The sequence below is a fragment of the Eubalaena glacialis genome, chromosome 6, assembly GCF_028564815.1.
Source record: "Eubalaena glacialis isolate mEubGla1 chromosome 6, mEubGla1.1.hap2.+ XY, whole genome shotgun sequence".
NCBI lineage: Eukaryota > Metazoa > Chordata > Mammalia > Artiodactyla > Balaenidae > Eubalaena > Eubalaena glacialis.
Window position 1 is genome coordinate 72242666 of NC_083721.1, and position 25710 is coordinate 72268375.

General features: G+C 40.1%; 1 protein-coding gene across 1 annotated transcript in view; it reads right to left on the reverse strand.

Annotated features, from left to right (window-relative positions):
* The window catches only part of OSBPL11 (oxysterol binding protein like 11), a 97321-nt gene extending 71828 nt beyond the window's left edge, over positions 1-25493 (reverse strand). The window contains exon 1 of the mRNA XM_061193190.1: positions 24574-25493. Coding sequence (XP_061049173.1) covers positions 24574-24764 — 191 coding nt within the window. The 5' untranslated portion in view covers positions 24765-25493. The remainder of the gene's footprint in view (positions 1-24573) is intronic.
* Between the last annotated feature and the right edge of the window lie 217 nt (positions 25494-25710).

Below are 25710 nucleotides of genomic sequence, written 5' to 3' on the forward strand. Positions count from 1 at the left end.
TTATATGTAGAGAAATGACAAGAACCTCGGAAGCCACAGAGACTGTTCTATTCTTCACTGATTTTCTTTCTTCATTTATTTTTAAATGTTAAGCATTTATTTGTATTTTAATAAAAACAAAATAAAATAATATATAAAATTAAATATGTGAAAATTAAACAGTTTTAAAATGAAAAAATAAAATGAAATTAAGTACTTTTTGAACAGTTTCACATCCTTTTATTTCAGTTCAACACGATTGCTCAGTACCTTCTAAACGCAAAGCACTCTGAAAATCCACTGAAAAGGATGGGGAAGTAAAAAAGGCGATTCCTCTCCATCCCAAATCCATTACCTAATATAAGAAAAATACACCTCCTTGAAGAAAAAGACAATGACCCACTGGGACTCTGCTTTTAGCTGTCATACAAATGAAAAGGGTAGTTTGTTAAAGATACAGGATTCATTAAACAAAGACACAGGATTCAATAGTGATTAGGTTGAAACGATGGGACTTGACTTATCAGATGTGAAATGAGAATGAGAGTGAGAGAGAAGGGACAAGGGGAACACCCAGATTTCCAGCTGGCACAACTGTGTAGATATGAATGAACGCCTTTATGGGGATCATAAAGGAAGTTTCGGATTTGTTCCAATTTAACATGTTGAATTTAAGGGACCTGTGGGACATAACACAGGGAGACATGCAATAAGGTAGCATAATTTGGATTGAACATACAGATTTTGGTAGTGATCAGCATATAAGCACGTAACTAGTATTTGAAACGATGAGAGTAAATAAAATCACCTAGGAAGTATTATAAAATGACAAGAGAAGGGACAGAGTCTAAGAGAGAACCCTAAGGAAAAGTCTTAAAGGCAAGAGGAGTACAGAGAGGAAATAAGTAGATGAGTAGCAGGAAGAAAATCAGGGATATTTCAAGTAAGTTTTTGGTCAAGAATGTTTAATACTATTGAGGGGTGAAGGAAGATGAAGATTGAGAAGTTTCTATCAGAGTTAACAACCAAGGGAATTCCCTGGCAGTCCAGAGGTTGGGACTCGGTGCTTTCACTGCTGTGGCCCCTAGGACCCCACAAGCCGCGAGGCACAGCAAAAAAAAAAAAAAAAAAAAGATTTAACAACTAAGAGATAACAGTTCCAATGTAATGATGAAGGCAGAGCCAGCTGGCAATAACTGAAGAGAGACTGGGAGAAAGAGAAGTGGTTAAGGTGATATGGGCTTAAAGCAACGGTAGTTGTAAGTGCCTGACAGGCAGGATATAGTAATGAGAAAAAGGCTCACCACAACTCAGGAGAGAGATAGAGGGAAATGGGGGAGAGGTGGGCTCCAGAGCCCAGGTAGAGGAATTAGAGATGGATACCTTAAGGCATTTATTACAGGCAGAAATTTATGCAAGCTGTAGTAAAGGAGGTGCCAGTCAAGCCACAGTTCAAAATTCCTACTTTCTACTAGGCAAGAACTATCCTCCAAAAAGGCTTAGCTTTGGTTCATTACCTTGTAACATAAATAGCATGAAGGGAGGGAGCAGTCTGCTTAGCTGAGGAAAAAGCAACTGACAACAGATGGGAATGACTGCAACACATGTACCTCCTGGTGCTGTAAAAAGATATTCCACAGAGCAGTGACTGCTTCTTACTCATCCTAGCAGTCCACGCAGCACCTAGTGTATAGCCTGGGATATAAACAGGTGTTCAATACATATCCACTGAATGAATTAGGCAATGGGAAGACAGAAGCAGAATTTTTCTATAAAACCACAAGACAACTGAGTAGCCTGCAAAAAAAACAAAACAACAACAAAAAAAACAAAAACCAGCAACAACAACTCAATTCACAGCCTGTATACTCAAATAAATCCCAGCTAAAACTAATTCTAATTTCAACTGTGTCTTAATCTATACCAAAAAGTATACAAGTCAAGGGAGATTCCCTCCCTTCTGCTAAGAGTCTTAAAAATGTTAATGCTCTTTGGTCCAAGAACTTCACTTCTAGGTATCCAGACAGACAATTAAAAATGTAGACAAACATAATATGCAAACATGTCCACTGTAGCACTATTTATAATAGTAAAAAAAATAAAGTGGAGAGACAAGGAAATGAATGCAGAGGAAAGGAAGAAAAACAAATAAGCTAGACGAATGGCATTAAGAAAATGATCAAGAAATATGATAGAATAGTATTCACCAATTAAAATGCTTATGAGTTTCTAACAACATGGGGAAACGCTTATTAATAGCACTAAAAGTGCAGGTTACAGAATTTTATATAGTGTGTAAAATATATGCACAGAACAAAAGTACACAAAACAGTTAACTGTGGTTATCACTGGATGGAAGAATTATGGATGATAATTAATTTGCTCCCTTTACTGTTTCACATTTTCCAATTTTAATATATTATTTTTATAATCAAATAAAACATTTTAAAAATGTTCAATTACATTGACTAGGTGGGACAGTCCAGGCACAGAGCTATTTATACTTATTAATAGGTATGGATTAAATTTTTTAAAACTTTCCCATGTGACTATGTGAGCATTGCTCTTTTGGGATGTAGAACTGTGTTTCCTAAAAGCCCTTACTTCTCAAATTAGGTTACACATATCCAAAACTGGGCTAGGTGGCTAGGAGAACAGGGTAAAACTAGACTATCTTTCTAGAGCAAATTTACTTGACTATAAGAAGTTAAAGCATTTTTAATGTCAAAACTCACATAAGGACTTTCCTGGTGGCACAGTGGCTAAGAATCCGCCTGCCGATGCAGGGGACACAGGTTCGAGCCCTGGTCCAGGAAGATCCTACACGCCACGGAGCAACTAAGCCCGTGCGCCACAACTACTGAGCCTGCGCTCTAGAGCTCGCGAGCCACAACTACTGAGCCCACGTGCCACAACTACTGAAGCCCGCGCGCCTAGAGTCCGTGCTCCGCAACAAGAGAAGCCATCACAATGAGAAACCCGCACATTGCAACGAAGAGTAGCCCCCGCTCACTGCAACTAGAGAAAGCCCGTGCGCAGCAATGAAGACCCAATGCAGCCAAAAATAAATAAATAAAATAAATAAATTTATTTAAAAAAAAAAAAAAAACTCACATAAATGTTAAGAAACTTGCTCCCTCCTCACATATTTCCATGAGGAGGACTTCTCCAGAGAACTCCTGTCCTTCTCTACCCAGCCTTCCCCCCACTCTTTCCACAGCTGGGCATGAATGAATGGCTCAGCCCATTCTGGGCTCTCTCCTTTGTATCTGCCTGCCTACCCAGAGAAGATATTCTCATCTGCTCTGATGGAAAAAAGACCTGAGTATTCCAAGCTGCTTGTGACTAGGTGGATAGGCATGACTAATTCCAGGGTGAAATATTAGCTAACCTATTTAACCCATGTTAAAGGCACTTTCTTCAGTGAGTTTTTCCAGTAATAAAACAATTTCTTCACACCCATTAGTATGGCTATTATCAAAACCAAAACCAAACCAAACAAAACAAAACAGAAAATAACAAGTGTTGGTAAAGATGTAGAGAAATTAGAACTCTTGTGCATTGCTGGTGCAACTGTAAAATGGTGCAGCCACTGTGGAGAACAGCATCATGGTTCTTCAAAAAGTTAAACATAGAACTACTATATGATCCAGCAATTCCACTTCTGGGTATATACACAAAAGAATGAAAGCAAGAACTCCAACAGATAAAAATGTTCACAGAAACATTATTCACAACAGCCAAAAGGTAGAAACAACACTGGATAGTCCCATGTAAATCAATGAAGCTAGAACACACCCTCACACCATACACACAAATTAACTCAAAATGGCTTAAAAACTTAAATATAACACAAGACACCATAAAACTCCTAGAAGAGAACATAGGCTAAACATTCTGATATAAATCATACCAATGTTTTCTTAGGTCAGTCTCCCAAGGCAATAGAAATAAAAGCAAAAACAAACAAATGGGACCTAATCAAACTTACAAGCTTTTGCACAGCAAAGGAAACCATAAACAAAACGAAAAGACAACCTACGGACTGGGAGAAAATATTTGCAAATGACGCAAACGACAAGGGCTTAATTTCCAAAATATACAAACAGCTCCTACAATTCAATAACAAAGAAACAAAAACCCAATCAAAAAATGTGCAGAAGACCTAAAAAGACATTTCTCCAAAGAAGACATACAGATGGCCAATAAGCACATGAAAAGATGCTCATCATCGCTAATTATTAGAGAAATGCAAATCAAAACACCACTTCATACCAGTCAGAACGGACACCAACAAAAAGTCTACAAATAATAAATGCTGAAGAGGGTGTGGAGAAAAGGGAACCCTTTTACACTGCTAGTGAGAATGTAAATTGGTGCAGCCACTATGGAAAATAGTATGGTGGTTCCTCAAAAAACTAAAAATAGAGTTGTCATATGATCCAGCAATCCCACTCCTGGGCATATACCCAGAGAAAACTATAATTCGAAAAGATACATGCACGCTTTATGTTCATAGCAGCAATATTTACAATAGCCAAGACACGGAAACAACCTAAATGTCCATCGACAGATGAATGGGTAAAGAAGATGTGAGATACACACACACACACACAAATACACACAAAATGGAATATTACTCAGTCATTAAAAAGAGTGAAATAATGCCATTTGCAGCAACATGGATGGACCTAGAGGTTATCATACTAAGTGAAGTAAATCAGAAAGAGAAAGACAAATCCCACTTATATGAGGTACTTAGATTTGTCAAAATCAGAGACAGAAGGCCGAATAGTAGTTGCCGGGGGGCTGGGGGGTTGGGGTGGATGAGGAGTTATTTAATAGGTACAGAGTTTTAGTTTGGGATGATAAAAAATTCTGGAATGAATAGTGGTGATGGTTATATAACAATATGAATAAATTTAATGCCACTGAACTGTATAATTATAAAGGGTTAAAATGGTAAATTTTATGATATGTACATTTTACCACAATAAAAAAATAACCTGACGATTTGATTGCATCCTGTCTGATCCCTAATGTTCTCTTTCTCAACTGGTCCTGAACTCATGATATTATTTATAGACCTCTGAAAAACCCAATAACAAATATATTACAGAGTAGAATATAAAATCCTCATGAATTTTGAAGATATTATAGATAACTCCCAAGAAAGTGATATCAACCATGGGCTGCTTTAAATCACAAACTGTATCCACTGGGGGTACCTACTGTCTTATGCAGTTAAGAGAGAGTTCATGAAGAAAGTTCGAGAAGCACAGCTGTAAAATGGTTGCCTACACAGACCAAAAACAGAAGAAGTCCAATATATAATCTGATTGTTACAAACAACTAAATTTGAGAAATCCCTCATGCAGATAACTGGCCATTTGAAGATGGGACAGAAGAAACTTCTACATGGAAAAGCAGAAAGTCAATTCTAACGCTTCCAGAAAGTTAGGAAGTGGTTTATTATAATGGGAAAAGCATGAGCTTAACACAAACACAGCTTTGAATCCCAGTGTGACCTTACGCAAGTAACACATCTGGTCCTATGTGTCTTTATCTGTAAATGCGGATAAGAACATCTAACTTCAGATTTATAATGAGGAAATAGGAAGAGATAATATATTTCAACCCCAATACATTTGAAGTATCTTTCAACATGTTAAATGCTCAGCAAGTATTGGTTTTCTCCCACTCCAGGGAGTCGATTCCTCTGTGGGGAAAGGGCTCATTTTCTAGATCAGTTCTTTAGATCTGTCTTACCTTGTTAGCCTGACATTTTCAAGTCAGAATGATGGGACCTAAAAAGCCCTGAGTCCCCCACTTCTTTATTTAAAAAAATTATTATTGTATTTTTCCAGTAAGTATTTTGTCAAGAACTATGAAGGGTCTGAGATGTCACCCTATTTGTAAGCTAACAAGTTAGCTTGCCAGTTTCACGGATGCTGGCAGGATACATGAAACTCCTAAGTCAGAGACAAAAGACTTCAGTAGTCACAGCAATAGCAGTAGACAGATCATCAGCCCAATCACATGGGGCAATGCAGAGAGGGCAGGAGATGCCTGCACATGTGGTAGATTGAGGTACAGAAAAGGAACACTGAGTGTAGGGAACCTGAATCTTTTAAGGACAGTAAGTCTACCTGACCTCCATGGCAAGGAGACATTATGTTTATTATATTAGACAGTAAACAAACCTGACTTTTGCTCAGGAGGGAAATACTATCTCTATCCTCCAAGACTGTTTGCTATACAAATATTTTTGAAAAAACAGTAAAGAACAAAGGAGAATCAATACCTCTGCTAACAAGTCAGGCAGAAACATGAGAGACCCATTAAGAACTGTCTCCTAATGAGTATTACATACATATACTGAAAAGTTTCTTTCCTTTTTTTAAAAAATAAATTTATTTATTTATTTTGGCTGCATTGGGTCTGTGTTGCTGTGCGCGGATTTTCTCTAGCTGCAGCGAGCAGGGGCTACTCTTCGTTGTGGTGCGCGGGCCTCTCATTGCGGTGGCTTCTCTTGTTGCAGAGCACAAGCTCTAGGTGCACGGGCTTCAGTAGTTGTGGCATGCGGGCTCAGTGGTTGTGGCTCGCAGGTTCTAGGCACGCGGGCTTCAGTAATTGTGGTGCACGGGCCTAGTTGCTCCGCGGCATGTGAGATCTTCCCGGATCAGGGCTCGAACCCGTGTCTCCTGCATTGGCAGGCGGAGTCTTAACCACGGTGCCACCAGGGAAGTCCCTACAGTGAAAAGTTTCTTATCCAACCTTGTCTTCCAGCCACGAGTTCCCCTCCTCAGAGACAAGCATTTCTCTCAACTTTTTATGTATCTCTTCAGAGATATTCTATGTACCTACAAGTGTGCGCGTGCGCACATGAGCACACACACACACACACACACTCTTTTTTTTTTTTTAATGGTTGTGATTAGGGACTTCCCTGGTGGTCCAGTGGCTAAGACTCCATGCGCCCAACACAGGGGGCCCAGGTTTGATCCCTGGTCAGGGAACTAGATCGCACATGCCGCAAGTAAGAGTTCACATGCTGCAACTAAAGATGCCACACACTTCAACAAAGATCCCACGTGCTGCAACTAAGACCCGGTGCAGCCAAAAAAAAAAATGGTTGAGATTACATACACTGTACCTTGCTTTTTGCAGTTTTCTTAGGGATGATTTCATTTTGGTCTAATTCATTCTTAGCATCTGCATAGTAATCCATTGCACAGCAGTACTACTAGTCCCCCTAGTGATGGACATTTGCTTCCAGGCTTTCATTATTACAAACAATACTGTAACAAAACAAGTTACACATATATCTTTGAGTACATCTGCTAAAAATGAAATTGCTAGGTGAAAAGTACATGCATTTTTAATTTTTACAGATATTGCCAACCTGCTCTCCAAAGGCTGCAACCAATACAACTCCCACCTTTCAATACAAAAAAAGGACCAGTTTCCTCATACCAGCCTATAGCACCATTGTTGGCCAACAAAAATAGGGTGAATTTTTACCTATAAACAGGACTTTCAGACATTACTAGTAGGCTTTTCAATACCGCTTATGTTCAAAATTAAGTTTCTAAAGCTTAAGTATGAGGTAGTGTTATACTGTGGAATGCACACCTAAAAGGGATGGATACAGGATCTAGTTCTGACTTTCCCACTGACTAACACCATGAATGACACTGACCAAATCACTTAATTTCTCTGGGCCTCAGTTTTCTCATGCTTTAGCTAGATGACCCTTTCGATCTACAATGTGTGTACATTACTCATTACTCAAAATTCTAAAGGTTTTTTCTCAAAAGAAAATTATTTCAAAAGTAAAGTTTGCAAATAAGAGCAACATCATGTTTCACATTTAAAAATTTTAGAGAAAAGTAGGAAATTTTTTCTTGTTCACATAGTAGCATTTACTTATCCCCCATATACTCTCAAAAGGTCTTCGCAGCAAGCCATTTCAATGAGACCAAGACAGCACAGACCAAGAGAACAGCAGGGTACTAAAGTCCACTGCCACCCTCCCTATCTGTATGTCTACTCTCTCTTTCTCTTTTTGTATGTACCTCTCTCCGGCTTTAAACCATACTTGGTTCCAAAAACACATTTAGAGTAACATTTAATTTCTGTCTGTATAGCATAATTCAAGAAAGAATGTTTTCTTCCCTTGTGCTAATTCTTTCAAAATTGAAAGTATAAAGAAAAAGCAGAAAACCATTTCCCTTCCTCCATATTTGAATAAAAAAGGGGGAAAAAAAGGTGACAACCACACAAGAAGCACCAAGCAATGTTCATTTTCATATATATATATACATATATATATATATAACCTGACTAAAGAGTTGATTCTTCTTTTGAAAATTTTACACTTATTACCTAAGTAACAACAAATTCAAACGCTCAAGTTTTTTTCCTTAAAGAACCTATAAATATTAATTATTCAAAAAACAACACAAAATTTTAAAAGTTCATTCTACTACTTAAATAAAAGAAAAATCTGGGCATTCCCTGGCAGTTCAGTGGTTAGGACTCTGCGCTCTCACTGCCAAGGGTCCAGGCTCGACCCCTGGTCGGGCAACTAAGATCCTGCATGTTGCCTGGCACAACCAAAAAACTAAATAATATTTTTAAATAATAGTTTCATCATAATTTTTGGTGGAGATATATATATATATATCTTCAAACTCCCTATTACTCCTAGGAAGTGGATCACCTCCCAATTACAAATGTGTATAATCAAATGATTGCATATCTTGTATAACTATAAAATCACTTGAAATTTTAAAAATATGACTTCAAAACATACAATGTATACTCTAAGATGAAGCCATGTCTCTGAGCTATCAAGAATATAATAAGAAAAAAAATTTTAAAGGCATAAGTATATTTTGTATAGATTTTTCCCAATTGCTGATTTAAACTAATGCACGATTTACCATGATAGCAAAACAGGATAAAATCCTACTCAAAGGCCGTCGCTCTCCAACACCAGCGCCAGCTCTAGCTTGTTGAGCACCAGCCAAAGGAGAAGGTGGGTAAGTAAGAGGTCTCTATACCATGGCTCGTACAAAGCTGCCTGCCTGCAAATCCACCAGTGGTAAAGCACCCAGGAAGCATGGCTACAAAAGCCGCTCGCAAGAGTGCGCCCTCTACTGGAGGTGTGAAGAAACCTCATCGTTACAAGCCTGGTACTGTGGCACTCCGTGAAATCAGACATTATCAGAAGTCCAGTGAACTTCTGATTGGCAAACTTCCCTTCCAGCCTCTGGTGCGGGAAATTGCTCAGGACTTCAAACCAGATCTGCACTTCCAGAGTGCAGCTACTGGTGCTTTGCAGGAGGCAAGTGAGGCCTATCTGGTTGGCCTTTTTGGAAACACCAACCCGTGTGCTATCCATGCCATCACAATTATGCCAAAAGACATCCAGGGCTTCCCTGGTGGCGCAGTGGTTAAGAATCCGCCTGTCAATGCAGGGGGCATGGGTTCGAGCCCTGGTCCGGGAAGATCCCGCATGCCCCGAAGCAACTAAGCCCGTGCGCCACAACTACTGAGCCTGCGCTCTAGAGCCTGCAAGCCACAACTACAGAACCTTGCGTGCGTAGAGCCCGTGCTCCGCAACAAGAGAAGCCACCGCAATGAGAAGCCCGCTTGCAGCAAGGAAGACCCAACACAGCCAAAAATAAAATAAATTTATTTAAAAAAAAAAACTTAGCTGTTAACTGCAGAAAGGATTTATTCATTTAAAAAAAAAAAAAAAAGACATCCAGCTAGCATGCCACATACATGGAGAACATGCTTAAGAATCCACTATGATGGGAAACCTTTCATTCTTTTAAAAAAAAAAAAAAATCCTCTTCTTCCTGTCATTGGTAGTTCTGAACGTTAGATATTTTTTTCCCATGGGGTCAAAAGGTACTTAAGTATATGATTGCTAGTGGAAAAATAGGGGACAGTAATCAGGTATTGGCAGTTTTTCCATTTTCATTTGTGTGTGATTTTTTTTTAAATGATTTAATTTTATTTATTTTTGGCTGCACTGGGTCTTCGTTGCTGCACTCAGGCTTTCTCTAATTGTGGCGACCGGGGGGGCTACTCTTCGTTGCGGTGGGCGGGCTTCTCCTTGCAGTGGCTTCTGTTGTGGAGCACGGGCTCTAGGCGTGTGGACTTCAGTAGTTGTGGCACATGGGCGCTAGAGTACAGGCTCAGTAGTTGTGGCACAAGGGCTCAATAGTCGTGGCTCACGGGCTCTAGAATGCAGGCTCAGTAGTTGTGGCGCACGGGCTTAGTTGCTCCACAGCATGTGGGATCTTCCCGGACCAGGGCTTGAACCCATGTACCCTGCATTGGCAAGCGGATTCTTATCCACTGAGCCACCAGGGAAGTCCCTGAATTTTTAATATAAATGTGGGGACATAAAGCATTAATGCAACTCAGAATGTTTCAGTGAACAAGTTTCAGCAGTTCAACTTTATTATAATCATAAATAAACCTGTTAAATTTTTCTGGAAAAAAAAATCCCACTCAGAATTTAATACTAGAACCTCACTCATAATAAAAAAAAAAAAAGAATCAAATTAAAACTACACTGAAGTACCATTTTTTAACCTATTAAACTTTTAGATTTTTGCCAATCTAATAACACATTACACTGATGAGGCTGATGGGAAATAAGCACTCAATCATTGCCACTGTACACCCCAATGAGGAGAAATCTGATAACTACTATCAAAATTACAAATTGACTCAGTAATTCCGACTCCTGGGTATTTTTCCCACAGATATATTCATATGCTTGTGAAATGTGCAGAAGGTTATTCACTGCATCATTATTTATAACAGCAAAATTTTGGAAACAAATTAAATGTCCATCGACAGGGAACTTATTATAAAGGTGGACTGAATTGTGTCCCTACAAAATTCATATGTTGAAGTCCTAACGCCCAATGTGATGGTATTTAGAGATGGGACCTTTGGAAGATGCTTAGGTACAGACTGGGGCCCTTATGATGAGATGTGCCCTTACAAGAAAAACCAGACAGCTCTCTCACGCCTCTCTCTCTCAACCTCTCTCTACCTACCCCTGTCCCCCTCCCCCTGCCATGTGAGCACACAGTGAGAAGCCCCCCCAGCCCACCCCTCTGCCATGTGAGGACACAGTGAAAAGAAGGTCATCTGCACACCTGGAAGACTCCCTCACCAGAACCTGACAATGCTGGCACCCTGATCTCAAAACTTCCAGCCTCCACCAACTGTGAGAAAATAAATTTGTTGTTTAAGCCATCCAGAGTACAGTATTTTGTTATGGCAGCCTGAACTACTATTACATACATATATATGTGTGTGTGTGTGTGTACACACACACACACACACATAGTATGATACCATTTGTGATAAAATTAAAAGTGGGGCAAATGTATATTGTATTTACTTAATTCTTTTTTAAAAAATCTCTGAAAGCACACACAGGAAGCCACGAGTGTGTACCCTCTATTTTTAGGTGGAAGGAGTCCTGAGCAGGTGGAGGATCGGGTAGAAGGAAGATTTTCATTACACACCTTTCAATATTTTTTTGGATCAAGTGAACATATTACCTATTCCCCAAAATTAAATTAAAAATACTTTTCATTTATGTTAGTTATAATGTGCAACATCTACAAAATTGTTAAACAAGTAATTCTTTATAGAATTGAGGGTATAGGCTCAGGCAGTATATTAAAAAGGCCTCTATCAAGGTTACGAAACCTGTTCCAGAAGCAACATTGGTGGCATTTCATCTCACCATTTATATCATTTTCATTCTGTCCCTTTCTTCCCTCCCTCGCTCTCTCTCTCTCCCTCTGTCTCTCTTTGCTATGTCCTTTTTCTGTCCCTGTTTTCCCTCCTGTTCCTTTTCTTTTTCTCTCCCTTCTATCCCTCTGACTAAGGTTTCCAGCTACAGCCAGTAGCAACCAGAGACTTCAGTCTACCCCTCCAGGGACCTTCCAGCCAACCTCAATAGTAGCAATGGAAGCAAACCGCAATGGCAGCCAAACTCAAGTACAGGGAAACTCCAGGTGCGAAATCATGTTTTGTTACAATACCTAATTAACCAAAAAGAAAATCCTTTCTTTCACCAGCAAACTAAACTACTCTATAAATTGTCCTAAAACCCAGATGGTAATGCCAAAACGCTAATGTGACTGTTTAATCAGGCAATTTAGTTTTAAGTTAAACCTGAACAAGTCTGGACACAAATCATTTTATTAAACAAAATCAGTACAGTGGAAGATTCTTAGCTAGGAAAGATTTTCCCTCTCTCAAAGTAGTATAATTTACATCAAGAATATTCTCCACTATTTCCAGAGTTCAGAGTGCTAACCATTACACCATGGGCCCTGCTATCTCTACTATATTCAAAAACAAAAGACATAATTTCCCACAAGTCTATTTGATGGACAATTACCTCTGGGACCTAAATTACGTGACTTATTCAGAAAATACTAAAAAAAAAAACTAATTTGTATGTTCTAACATTAAGTTGTTTGCATAGTTTTTTGTTTTTTGTTTTTTTAAATATTTATTTATTTAGGCTGCACATGGGATCTTCGTTGCAGCATGTGGGATCTTTTAGTTGCGGGCATGTGGACTCCTTAGTTGCAGCATGCACGTGGGATCTAGTTCCCCAACCAGGGATCGAACCCGGGCCCCATGCATTGGGAGCGTGGAGTCTTACCCACTGGACCACGAGGGAAGTCCCCTTTTTGTATAGTTTTAATACAGTATCACTTCTAGGAAAATATGAACTCAAATGGATTATATTTAAACTCGTAAAGCAGAAATATAAGAAATCACAGCATACCATAACAAACCAAAATTTTGTTCAAGGCTTGGTAGAGTTCTCACTAGACTTTTGGTACAGTATTTTACTGTTTTCAGTTTCATGTCTATAAGTTGTCTTTCCCTTGTTTTTATTATCATCTGTACCAGATTTCAGATAGGAAAACAAAATCTAGGGTACAGAAATATATATCCAACTTCCCTTTAACCCCTACAGAGAAAAAAGCAAACATTTATGACTTTTTCTTCAAATCAACCCAAAAAGAAGTGGTAAAATCTCAAAGACAGCAAACATTAGGTTATATTTAGGCAAATGTCATTTCCCCATTTGCAAATGGGTACTTTTCCCTGTAACAGAGTATTTAGAGTGGAAGATACCAGGTCTGACCACAAAAATTATTTCTATACTATACATTTGCAGACTTCTACCCATTTACTGAAATGCATACTATCTGATGATGAGGAAAAGAGATCTGTCTGTTTGTTAACAGAGGTTAGCTAGCACAGAGCCCAAAACAGGAAAAAGCAGGCCCATCATACACCCCAATTTGCTTCTCGGTTCCTCCTCTGGGTAGTTCTCATCTGTCCATTTTAAATAAACAAGTGGCAGATTTGCAGATTTGAAAATTTTTCTGAAAGCTGACATGAAGAAAAACAATGGAAACACACACATTTTATAAACTTTGAACATTACTATGAAAAAGGAAGGAAGGATCTAGAATTAAGAAATCTAAAAAAAAAAGAAATCTATTTTTATTTTAAACGGTGAATATAAATCATATGAGTATAAACTACTCTGGAAAGAAGAAAATTTAAGGCTAATCTAATAAATCCACATCTCAGCTTTGGTTTTAAAAAAGTCTGTCATGACATATTTTGCAAATGTAGTTGAGGCTCTTCCCTTTTCTGATTCTTTTTCATGACCCTCCCAAACCAAGCCTTGGGGTCCCCACTTTCATTGTTCTGAGAGCACACGTTAATTTGGAATTAACTAACAGAGGGCTTCACACATGGTAAATGCTCAAAAGTATTTGCTGCATGAGTTAAAACACTAGTAAATGATGAAACCACCATGTTCGAAACTAATTATTTATCAATAATTATTCATTCCTTTAGAGAGCTCATCTACTTTTAATATCTTTATGCAAATAACTACCTAGGAATAAAAGTTCTTTCACTTACTAGCTATATAACCTTGGCCAACTCATTTTGATTTCCGTTTTCTTCAACTGTAAAATGGGGATAACGAAGCCCTAGATGCCCTATCTTCGTCCAAGAGGATTAAATGTGATAACAGAAGTGAAAACATTCTGGATACTACAAAGGCAATTATCTACATTTCTAATGCACCATATCTCTAAGGTCACTTAAACATTCTGGCAACTTAAGCTGAACATACCTAAAAGCAAATGCATCATTTGACTCCCCCAAATCTGTTTCTCCTACAGACTTTTCAAAGTTTTATTCTGGATAACTGAAGTCAATTTTTACTTCCTTCCCTCACTACTACCTTCTACCCAATCACCTAATCAACCACCAAGGTCTGTCACTCTTCCTCTAATGATTTCCTTCTTTTCCAGCCTACTAACACCTTCTCTTTATTAGCTCATGTCTAGGTCATTGCAACTGATCTCCAAGTAGCTCCTCTTATTCCCCAACAGTCAAATTCAGCCTCCAACTCTCAGCTTTACTTCCAACTGTGTACTTGTCAAATCTATCTCAATCATAGATGACAATCTTGAGTCCATTCATACTAACATTTACGACGGGCACCTTCTTGCATGGCTTGCATTGATCCCCACCTGCTGGTATTCACACCTTTGTGTGGGCTGAACCTCATCTTTCTTCTAATGATTAGTGAAAAGTGATGTGACTTCACTTCCATGCCTAGGTTACGAAAGATTGTGACTTCCTTCTTGCTAGCACTCTCTTCTCACTTCCTCACTCTGATGAAACAAGCTGCCAAGTAGTAAGATGCTCCGTGGAGAGGCCCATGTGGCCAGGAACCAAAGGAGGCCACCAGTGGTCAGTTCATGAGGAACTGAGGTCTGTTTCCAACAGGCCAAAAGAACTGAATTGTGCCAAGAGCCACAAGAATGAGCCAGGAAGTGGATCCTTCCCAGCTGAGCCTCAAGATGACTGTAGCCTTGTGGAAGACCCAGAGCCAGACCACCCAGCAATGCTGCACAGACGTTACTGACCCACAGACACTGTGAGACAAAAAAACGCTGCTGGGACTTCCCTGGTGGTCCAGTGGTTAAGACTTCGCTTTCCAATGCAGGGGGTGCAGGTTCGATCCCTGGTCAGGGAGCTAAGATCCCACATGCCTCGCGGCCATAAAATCAAAACATAAAGCAGAAGCAATATTGTAACAAATTTAATAAAGACTTTAAAAATGGTCCACATCAAAAAAAAAATCTTTAAAAAAAATAAAAACGCTGCTGTTTAATTTGGGGATAATTTGTAACACAATAATAGATAACACACTATCTCATATATTTCTAAATAAACTCCAGGTGGATTAAAATTAAACATAATTAATTATAATTAACATAATTAAACATAAATTAAACATAAAACCACCAAATCATCTTAAAACTAAATGAAAACAAATATTCATAAAAATAATTTTCTATAATTTGAAGTGAAAGAAAAAAAGAGTAAGAGTCTGACTTATACAAGTTTTCTATATGCCTGGAAAAAGGTAATAAATTAAAATACAAAGACTATGGAAAATCTTTGCAGCAAGTATAGCAAAATACTTAACCATACAAAATTAAAATATATTATATGTAGTTATATATTTGTTATATAAAAAACTAATATAAATCTGAAACTATAGTGAAGAAATCAGTAAAAGATAGTGCCTCCAGGGAGGAAAGCTGGGTGGCTGGGACAAGTACGTAAGGTAAACATTTCACTGTATATCCCTCTTTTATCAAAGTAGTTTAAAGCATTATTGATATTAAAAAATTAATTAGTATGGAATATTTTAAAATAGACTTCAAGGACTTCCCTGGTGGCGCAGTGGTTAAGAATCCAATGCAGGGGACACGGGTTCGAGCCCTGGTCCGGAAAGATCCCACACACCGTGGAGCAACTAAGCCCATGCGCCACAGCTACTGAGCCTGAGCTCTAGAGCCCGCGAGCCACAACTACAGCGCCCACATGCCACAAATACTGAAGCCCGCACGCCTAGAGCCCGTGCTCCGCAACAAGAGAAGCCACCGCAATGAGAAGCCTGTTGCACCGCAATGAAGAGTAGCCCCTGCTCGCTGCAACTAGAGAAAGCCCACGCACAGCAATGAAGACCCAATGCAGCCAAAAATTAAATAAATAAATAAATAAACAAACACTGACGTAATTAAAAATAAACAAATACTTAAAATAGACTTCAAGTATATTAATAAAAATATTGAGAAAATATTAATAGAAAAATAAAAGATATAAGCAGCTATTTCACATAAGAAAAAATAAAATTAATCATAAAGAAAAATAAAGTAATAATGGATCAGAGACCTAAATGTAAGCGCTAAAATATAAAACTCTTAGACAAAAACATATGTGCAAAACTTTGTGACCTTGGACTTGGCAATGATTTCTTAAATGTGACACCAAGTATAAGCAAAAGAAAAAACAGACTGGGCTTCATAAAAATTAAAAGCTTCTGTGCTGAAAGTAATTTCTTCAAGAAATTGAAAAGATGGGAATTCCCTGGCAGCCCAGTGGTTAGGACTCGGTGCTTTCACTGCCATGGGCCCGGGTTCAATCCCTGGTCGGGGAACTAAGATCTGGCAAACCACGTGGCATGGCAAAAAAAAAAAAAGTGAAAAGACAACCCACAGAACAGGAGAAAATATTTGCAAATCATATATCTGATAAGGACATTGTATGCAGAATACATAAAGAACCCTTACAACTCAAAAAAACCCCCCAAAATCCAAATTAAACATGGCCAAAGGACATCAACAAAAAGTCTACAAATAATAAATGCTGGAGAGGGTGTGGAGAAAAGGGAACCCTCCTACACTGTTGGTGGGAATGTACGTTGGTGTATCAACTATGGAGTACAGTACAGAGGTTCCTTAAAAAACTAAAAATAGGGGCTTCCCTGGTAGCACAGTGGTTAAGAATCCACCTGCCGGGACTTCCCTGGTGGTGCAGTGGTTAAGAATCCGCCTGCCTCCCGGGTTTCGGCACCAAAAAAAATAAAAAAAACAAAAAAAACAAACAAAAAAAGAATCCGCCTGCCAATGCAGGAGACACGGGTTCGAGCCCTGGCCCAGGAAGATCCCACATACTACGGAGCAACTAAGCCCGTGAGCCACAACTACCGGGCCTGCACTCTACAGCCCGCGAGCCACAACTACTGAACCCACGTACTACAACTACTGAAGTCCGTGCACCTAGAGCCTGTGCTCTGCAACAAGAAAAGCCACCGCAATGAGAAGCCCGCGCACCACAACGAAGAGTAGCCCCCACTCGCCACAACTAGAGAAAGCCCGCGCACAGCAACGAAGACCCAACACAGCCAAAAATAAATAAAAATAAATAAAAATAAATAAAAATAAAATAAAATAAATTTATTTAAAAAAAAACTAAAAGTAGAGTTATCATATGATCCAGCAATCTCACTCGTGTGCATGTATCTGGAAAAGACGAAACTCTAACTCAGAAAGATTCATGCACCCCAATGTTCACAGCAGCACTATTTACAATAGCCAAGACATGGAAGCAACCTAAATGTTCATCAACAGATGAATGGATAAAGAAAATGTGGTATATATATACAATGGAATACTACTCAGCCATAGCCATACAAAAAAATAATGCCATTTGCAGCAACATGGATGGACCTAGAGATTATCATACTAAGTGAAGTAAGTCAGGCAGAGAAAAACAAATATCATATGATATCTCTTATATGTGGAATCTAAAAAAAGATACAAATGAACTTATTTACAAAACAGAAATAGACTCACAGACATAGAAAACAAATTTATGATTATCAAAGGGGAAGGGGGTAGGGATAAATTAGGAGTTTGGGATTAACAGATACAAATTACTATATAGAAAATAAACAACAAGAACCTACTGCATAGCACAGGGAACTATATTCAATGTTTTGTAATAACCTATAATGGAAAAGAATCTGATATATATATATATATATATACACATATATATATCTATCTATCTGACATTTGCTGTATACCTGAAACTAGCACAATATTGTAAACCAACTATAGTTCAATTAAAAAAAAATGGCCAAAACCTCTGAACAGACATTTCTCCAAAGAAGATAATACAAATGACCAGTAAGTACATGAAGATACTCAACATTATTAGTCATCAGGAAAATGCAATTCAAAACCACAATGCGCCACCACCACCATTTCATACCCACTAGGATGGCTAAAACCAAAAAGACAGACAATAACAAGTGTTGATGAGAAGGTGAAGAGATTAAAACCCTAACACACTGCTGATAAGAAGGTAAAATGGTGCGGCAGCTTTGGAAGATGGTCTGACAGTTCCTCAAAAAGTTAAACGGGGGCTTCCCTGGTGGTGCAGTGGTTAAGAATCCGCCTGCCTCCCGGGTTTCGGCACCAAAAAAAATAAAAAAAACAAAAAAAACAAACAAAAAAAGAATCCGCCTGCCAATGCAGGAGACACGGGTTCGAGCCCTGGCCCAGGAAGATCCCACATACTACGGAGCAACTAAGCCCGTGAGCCACAACTACCGGGCCTGCACTCTACAGCCCGCGAGCCACAACTACTGAACCCACGTACTACAACTACTGAAGTCCGTGCACCTAGAGCCTGTGCTCTGCAACAAGAAAAGCCACCGCAATGAGAAGCCCGCGCACCACAACGAAGAGTAGCCCCCACTCGCCACAACTAGAGAAAGCCCGCGCACAGCAACGAAGACCCAACACAGCCAAAAATAAATAAAAATAAATAAAAATAAATAAAAATAAAATAAAATAAATTTATTTAAAAAAAAACTAAAAGTAGAGTTATCATATGATCCAGCAATCTCACTCGTGTGCATGTATCTGGAAAAGACGAAACTCTAACTCAGAAAGATTCATGCACCCCAATGTTCACAGCAGCACTATTTACAATAGCCAAGACATGGAAGCAACCTAAATGTTCATCAACAGATGAATGGATAAAGAAAATGTGGTATATATATACAATGGAATACTACTCAGCCATAGCCATACAAAAAAATAATGCCATTTGCAGCAACATGGATGGACCTAGAGATTATCATACTAAGTGAAGTAAGTCAGGCAGAGAAAAACAAATATCATATGATATCTCTTATATGTGGAATCTAAAAAAAGATACAAATGAACTTATTTACAAAACAGAAATAGACTCACAGACATAGAAAACAAATTTATGATTATCAAAGGGGAAGGGGGTAGGGATAAATTAGGAGTTTGGGATTAACAGATACAAATTACTATATAGAAAATAAACAACAAGAACCTACTGCATAGCACAGGGAACTATATTCAATGTTTTGTAATAACCTATAATGGAAAAGAATCTGATATATATATATATATATATACACATATATATATCTATCTATCTGACATTTGCTGTATACCTGAAACTAGCACAATATTGTAAACCAACTATAGTTCAATTAAAAAAAAATGGCCAAAACCTCTGAACAGACATTTCTCCAAAGAAGATAATACAAATGACCAGTAAGTACATGAAGATACTCAACATTATTAGTCATCAGGAAAATGCAATTCAAAACCACAATGCGCCACCACCACCATTTCATACCCACTAGGATGGCTAAAACCAAAAAGACAGACAATAACAAGTGTTGATGAGAAGGTGAAGAGATTAAAACCCTAACACACTGCTGATAAGAAGGTAAAATGGTGCGGCAGCTTTGGAAGATGGTCTGACAGTTCCTCAAAAAGTTAAACGGGGGCTTCCCTGGTGGCGCAGTGGTTGGGAATCCGCCTGCCAATGCAGGGGACACGGGTTCGAGCTCTGGTCCAGGAAGATCCCACATGTCACGGAGTGACTAAGCCTGTGCACCACAACTGCCAAGCCTGCGCTCTAGAGCCCGTGAGCCACAACTGCTGAGCCCATGTGCCACAACTACTGAGGCCCGTGCGCCTAGAGCCCATGCTCCGCAACCAGAGAAGCCACTGCAATGAGAAGCCTGCGCACAGCAACGAAGAGTAGCCCCCGCTCGCCGCAACCAGAGAAAAGCCTGCGTGCAGCAACAAAGACCCAAAAATAAAATAAATTAAAAAAAAAGAGTTAAACAGTTACCATATGACCCAGCAATTCCACTCCCAGGTATATATCCAAGAGAAATGAAAACATATGTCCACACAAAACTAGAACACAAATGTTCAAAGCAGCATTATTCATAATAACCACAAAATGGAAACAACCCAAATGTCCATCAACTGATGAAGAGATAAGCAAAACATGGTATATATAAATGGAGTATTATTCAGCCACAAAAAGGAATAAAGTAACGATATATGCTACAACATTTATAAACCTTGAAAACATTATGCTAGTTAATTTTCTAAGTCTGCAAAGCCAAAGCCCAGGGTTTGAAGCACAGTCTTTACTAAATTTCAACCACTACCTAGGACATAACCTGAAATCTCCATTTTTTAAAACGGGATAGTAGCAAATTACAGGTAAGCAGTTGAATTTACGGCTCTCAAGTTCCAGAGAGAGCTTTGAGGCCATGGAAAAGACTGAGATAACAAACAGAAAACATGAGCTTAAGAACAGAAGATGGGGCCTCCCTGGTGGCGCAGTGATTGAGAGTCTGCCTGCTAATGCGGGGGACACGGGTTCGAGCCCTGGTCTGGGAGGATCCCACATGCCGCGGAGCGACTGGGCCCGTGAGCCACAACTACTGAGCCTGCGCGTCTGGAGCCTATGCTCTGCAACAAGAGAGGCCACGACGCACCGCGATGAAGAGTGGCCCCCACTTGCCGCAGCTGGGGAGAGCCCTCGCACAGAAACGAAGACCCAACACAGCCAAAAAATAAATAAATTAATTAATTAATTAATTTAAAAAAAAAAAAAAAAAGAACAGAAGATGACGAAGTATCACACCAGCTTCTAAAGGAAAAGAGCCAACCAAAGAAATGAAAAAGGAGCAATTAGACGACAGAGCAATAAAGGAGAAACCAAGAGAAGGTAATGTCAAAAAAGCCAAGAAAAGAATAATAACAGATACACTTGCAGAGATATCAACTGGAATAGGAATCTAAAAACATTCATCATTTTTAACTCATATCCTTGGTAAGGACAGAGCCAACTGTCATGGGTTGAGCAATAAATGAGGGTTAAGGAAATGGAGGCAGTTTGAGTGTAAACTGTTTTTAAGGGGAAAGGATTTAGGTTAGTTTTCATTATTGTTGCTGTTTTTAAAGTCTAGAGCTTTGGGCCTCACAAGAAGAAGCCAGGGAAGAAGGAGCAATGCAGGACAATGGATAAAATTGTTTGGTCAGTGTCGTAGAGGACAAGGGGATAAATTCGATTGAGAGGTAGACTGAAGGATTAGCTTCGAACAAGCCTCATTTAAGTAAAGAGGTATGTCAGTATGTAAATGCAGTAATGCGTTATATATCTGCATCCTTGGGGAAGAGTTCCACATAACTGAATTTTCCAGATACTTAAGCATTTTAAAAAAATTTTTAGCTATTTTCCTTGAAATTGTTCAGCACTGTATCTTACAGTTCTTTGCTTAAACAGACTGTGCTTTCCTGGATGACTTAAAGTCACTGTAACTATGATTATATTACTAGGAAGTAATACAGCTTAGTCTGCATGTTAACTTTTCAAATCTTTGATTGTCCTATGCTGTCAGTTGCCATTTCCTGTTAAACTTCCCCTGGTAACTTTTTTCATTTGTGCTTCCAACAGATTCTAGTTTGAAAATTATATAACCAGTAAATAATACCCTAAGTAAGGGATAATAGGGTCCTGAATCAAAGTATAGGAGTAAAGTATATGGCTTTATGACAGTGTTAAGAAACCTGTTTCACTTTTTAATTCAATTAAGACTGGGTTTCAAAGAGTTGAGGATGTCAGAAGACTGACCTCTGGCTACATGAAATATTATTTTATCTTGCTCCCTTAAGTCATATCAAAATAACCCTGCCAAGTTATTGATAATTTTATATGGTCAGTCTTAAACCACAAAAGAAAAAGCATCATGCATTCCAAAAGTGAGCCTAGACATCTCACAGTAACTAAATATACTTTCCTGTCATATAATCACTTAACAATAAAAAGTTATAATCTTCTACACTTTGTTTCTGTGTGTTAATATAGTCATGCATATTTCACATATATGGATATTATTCATGATAAATGTATATCCTTCATGAAATCTTGACTTTAATCCCTTTCAAATTTCACAACTACAAACAGCACAAAAGCTAAAAAGAACCGAGAGCTAAGCACACAGGCAGTCAGTTAACCAAAATTTAAGAATTCATTCCTATAGTTCCAATACCATGAGATATTCCAGTTTCATTCATTCTTAAGATTCTGAATAATCCAGCAATTCCACTTCCAGATATTTATCTGAAGGAAAGGAAAACACTAACTCAAAAAGATATCTGGACCCCCATGTACATTGCAGTGTTATTTACAATAGCCAAAACATGGAAGCAACCTAAGTGTCCATCAGATGGACAATGATGATTGGACAAAGAAAATGTGGTATATATACACAGTGGAATATTATCCAGCCATAAAAAAGAAGGAAATCTAGCCATGTGCACCAACATGGATGAACTTTGAGGGCATTATGCTAAGTGAAATAAGTCACAGAGAAAAGACAAATACTGTGTTATCTCTCTTACATATGGGATCTAAAAAACAAAACAAAACTCATAAATATAGAGAACAGATTGAGGGTAGCCAGAGGGAGGGATGGGTGAAATGGGTGAAGGTGATCAAAAGGCACAAACTTCCAGTTATAAAATAAATAAGTCCTGGAAATGTAATGTACAGCATGGTGACTATAGATACCATATAGATACCGTATACTGTATCAAACATTTGAAAGTTGCTGGGACTTCCTGGTGGTCCAGTGGTAAAGAATCCACCTTACAACGCAGGGGACGCAGGTTCAATTCCTGGTCAGGGAACTAAGATCCCACATGCCGTGGGGCAACTAAGCCCACGTGCCACAACTACTGAGCTGGTGTGCCTCAACTAGAGAGCCTGCATGCTGCAAACTACAGAGCCCACGCACTCTGGAACCCACGCACCACAACTACAGAGCCCATGCGCCCTGGAGCCTGCGTGCCACAACTAGAGAAGAGGAAGCCCCAAGCACCACAACTAGAGAGAAGCCCGCGTGCTGCAACGAAGAGCCCACAGGCCTCAACGAAGGTCCCGCATGCTGCAACTAAGACCCGACACAGACAAAAATAAATAAAATAATAAATAAATATTTAAAAAAATAAGAAAGTTGCTAAGAGAATTCTCATTAAAAAAAAAATTAACTCTGTGTGGTGACAGATGTTAACTAGCTCTATTGGGGTGATCATTCCACAATACATACAAATATCAAATCTTTATGTTGTACACCTGAACCTAATATAATGTTACATGTCAAATATTTTTCAATTTGGAAAAAAAGATTCTGGATGGTTATACCCACCTATCCTTTACATATCAAAAACAAAAAATAAAACTACCATTGCTTCTCCAGTACTCACTTCCTGTTCCTTCAGTTTTTCATTCATATCAATGAAAATTAATAAATGTAGAATCTCTCAAAAAGACAGAGAGGTGTGAGTGGCCTGATCGAGTCAAACTGAAACACCTCACTAGTTTAGAGCTTCGGAGGCACTAGCAGTTGTACTTTTGCCTCTGTATTCAGATTTTTTATGTACATCTCTCCTTCTAAATCGCAAACACCATGAGGGCAAGAATCTTTTCTGATTGAATGATTCCATCCATCACTGGATAAACATGTTTTGAGCACCTAGCATTTGCTAGCCTCCGGAGAGAGCTGAGTTCAACAGTCCCTACTCTCAACAAGCAAGCAAGGGAGGCAGACTTATTGTAAACAAATTACAATATAGGAAAAACAAAAGTGAGTATAGAATCAAATCAGAGAAAAAATTAGCTCTAGAGTCCTACGACTCTACATTTATGTGTTCTCCAAAAGGCCTTCAATAAGTACCTGTTGAATGAATGGACAAATGAATGAATTAAATCTTGCTAATGAAAGATGAGGGACTTCCCTGGTGGCGCAGTGGTTAAGAATCCGCCTGCCAGTGCAGGGGACACGGGTTCGAGCCCTGGTCCGGGAAAATCCCACATGCCGCGGAGCAACTAAGCCCGTGTGCCCCAACTACTGAGTCTGAGCTCTAGAGCCCAGGAGCCACAACTACTGAGCCCGCGTGCCACAGCTACTAAGCCCGTGTGTTGGAGCCCGTGCTCCGCAACAAGAGAAGCCACCGCAATGAGAAGCCCACGCACCACAAAGGGTAGCCCCTGCTCGCCGCAACTAGAGAAAGCCCGCACGCAGCAACAAGACCCGACGCAGACATAAATAAATAAATAAATAAAATTTAAAAAAAAAAAAAAAGATGAGACCCCAGGTCCAAATGAAATGTATTAGTTACTTCTGAAGTTAGTGAATAAACGTCATCCTTCAGCAACTGCAGGAATGCAGACTCCAGCACACCCCGACCTCAGGCTATCACCGTGGAGAAAGGGCCGTACCTGTATTGCCAGCCTTTGGCACTGCCGCCTCGGCTGCTGCCGCTGCTGCTGCTTCCACCCCCACAGCTGCTGTTGCTGCTGTTCTTGTTCGGGGTCACCGCGGTGGCCAGGCCCTCCAGCCTTCCTTCGCTCTCGGAGACTTTCATTGTTGACACTGGTTCACCCCCCTGCATCTTAACTCCAAAGTCCATTTGCCCTTCTTGGGCGGGAGAGAACAACTCTGTAATTTTGTAAGTGATAAGATTTAAGATCTGATCTGAAGGTGATCCCAGTTGCTAAACCAGACGGGGGCTGGAGTAGTAATCATCAAATGGTCCAGGGGAGGAATACAAGCATTCCCCCTGAAGGAAAACTTTTAAGAGGAGAGGGGTAGCGATGAGGACAGATGTCCTTTCAATATATATCTCCTTCCGGGCAAAAGCAAGAAGAAAAAAAATCACCCTGCCAGAGGATTTGGTGGCATGCTCAAAGGAGAAGCAGGAGCAGCGTGGGGAGGTCGCGGACTCTAGCCAGGAGTGCTGGGCGAAGGACGGACCACGGACGGGAACCCGCGGCCTGACCTCTGGGCTGACGGACTGACCCGCCGCGCTCCCTCTGCTCCTCCGGCCGGTCCTCAGCGGGAGGGTCCGGTCCAGCCCGCTCGCCGGTTCCCGCCGCAGCCCTCGAGAAAGAGCTGGAGCCGCCCGCGGCCAGTCCGGGAGGAGGGTCGGAGAAGGAGGCCGCCGAGGGCGGGACGCCGGCTCCCAGGGTCGCCTCGCCTCCAGGTACAGGCGAGCCGCTCGGGGCGACTTCCTCCAACGTCCCCGGCCCTGGGCCCTCGACTGGGTTCCCAGGGGCGGGACGAGTCCCTTGCCCTCTCTCCAGCCCAAATGTGAAAGCCACAGCTGCGGCCGCCACCCCACCCACAGCCCCCCGGCTGGTCACCCGCCCGCCTGCTCTCTCCCCCCACTTCCCTTCCGGAGTAGCGTGAGCTCACTTCCCCCAGAGCAGAAGCCCCCGGCGCCATCTTGGAGCAGGGCACGGGGCCCTGAAGGGGGCGGAGCCTCGCCGATGGCTGTGCTGGGGCGGCGGCGGACTCCGAGGAAAGGGAGGCGGTGGGCAGCAGAGGGAGGAGGCGGTGGGACAACCAAGGAGGGA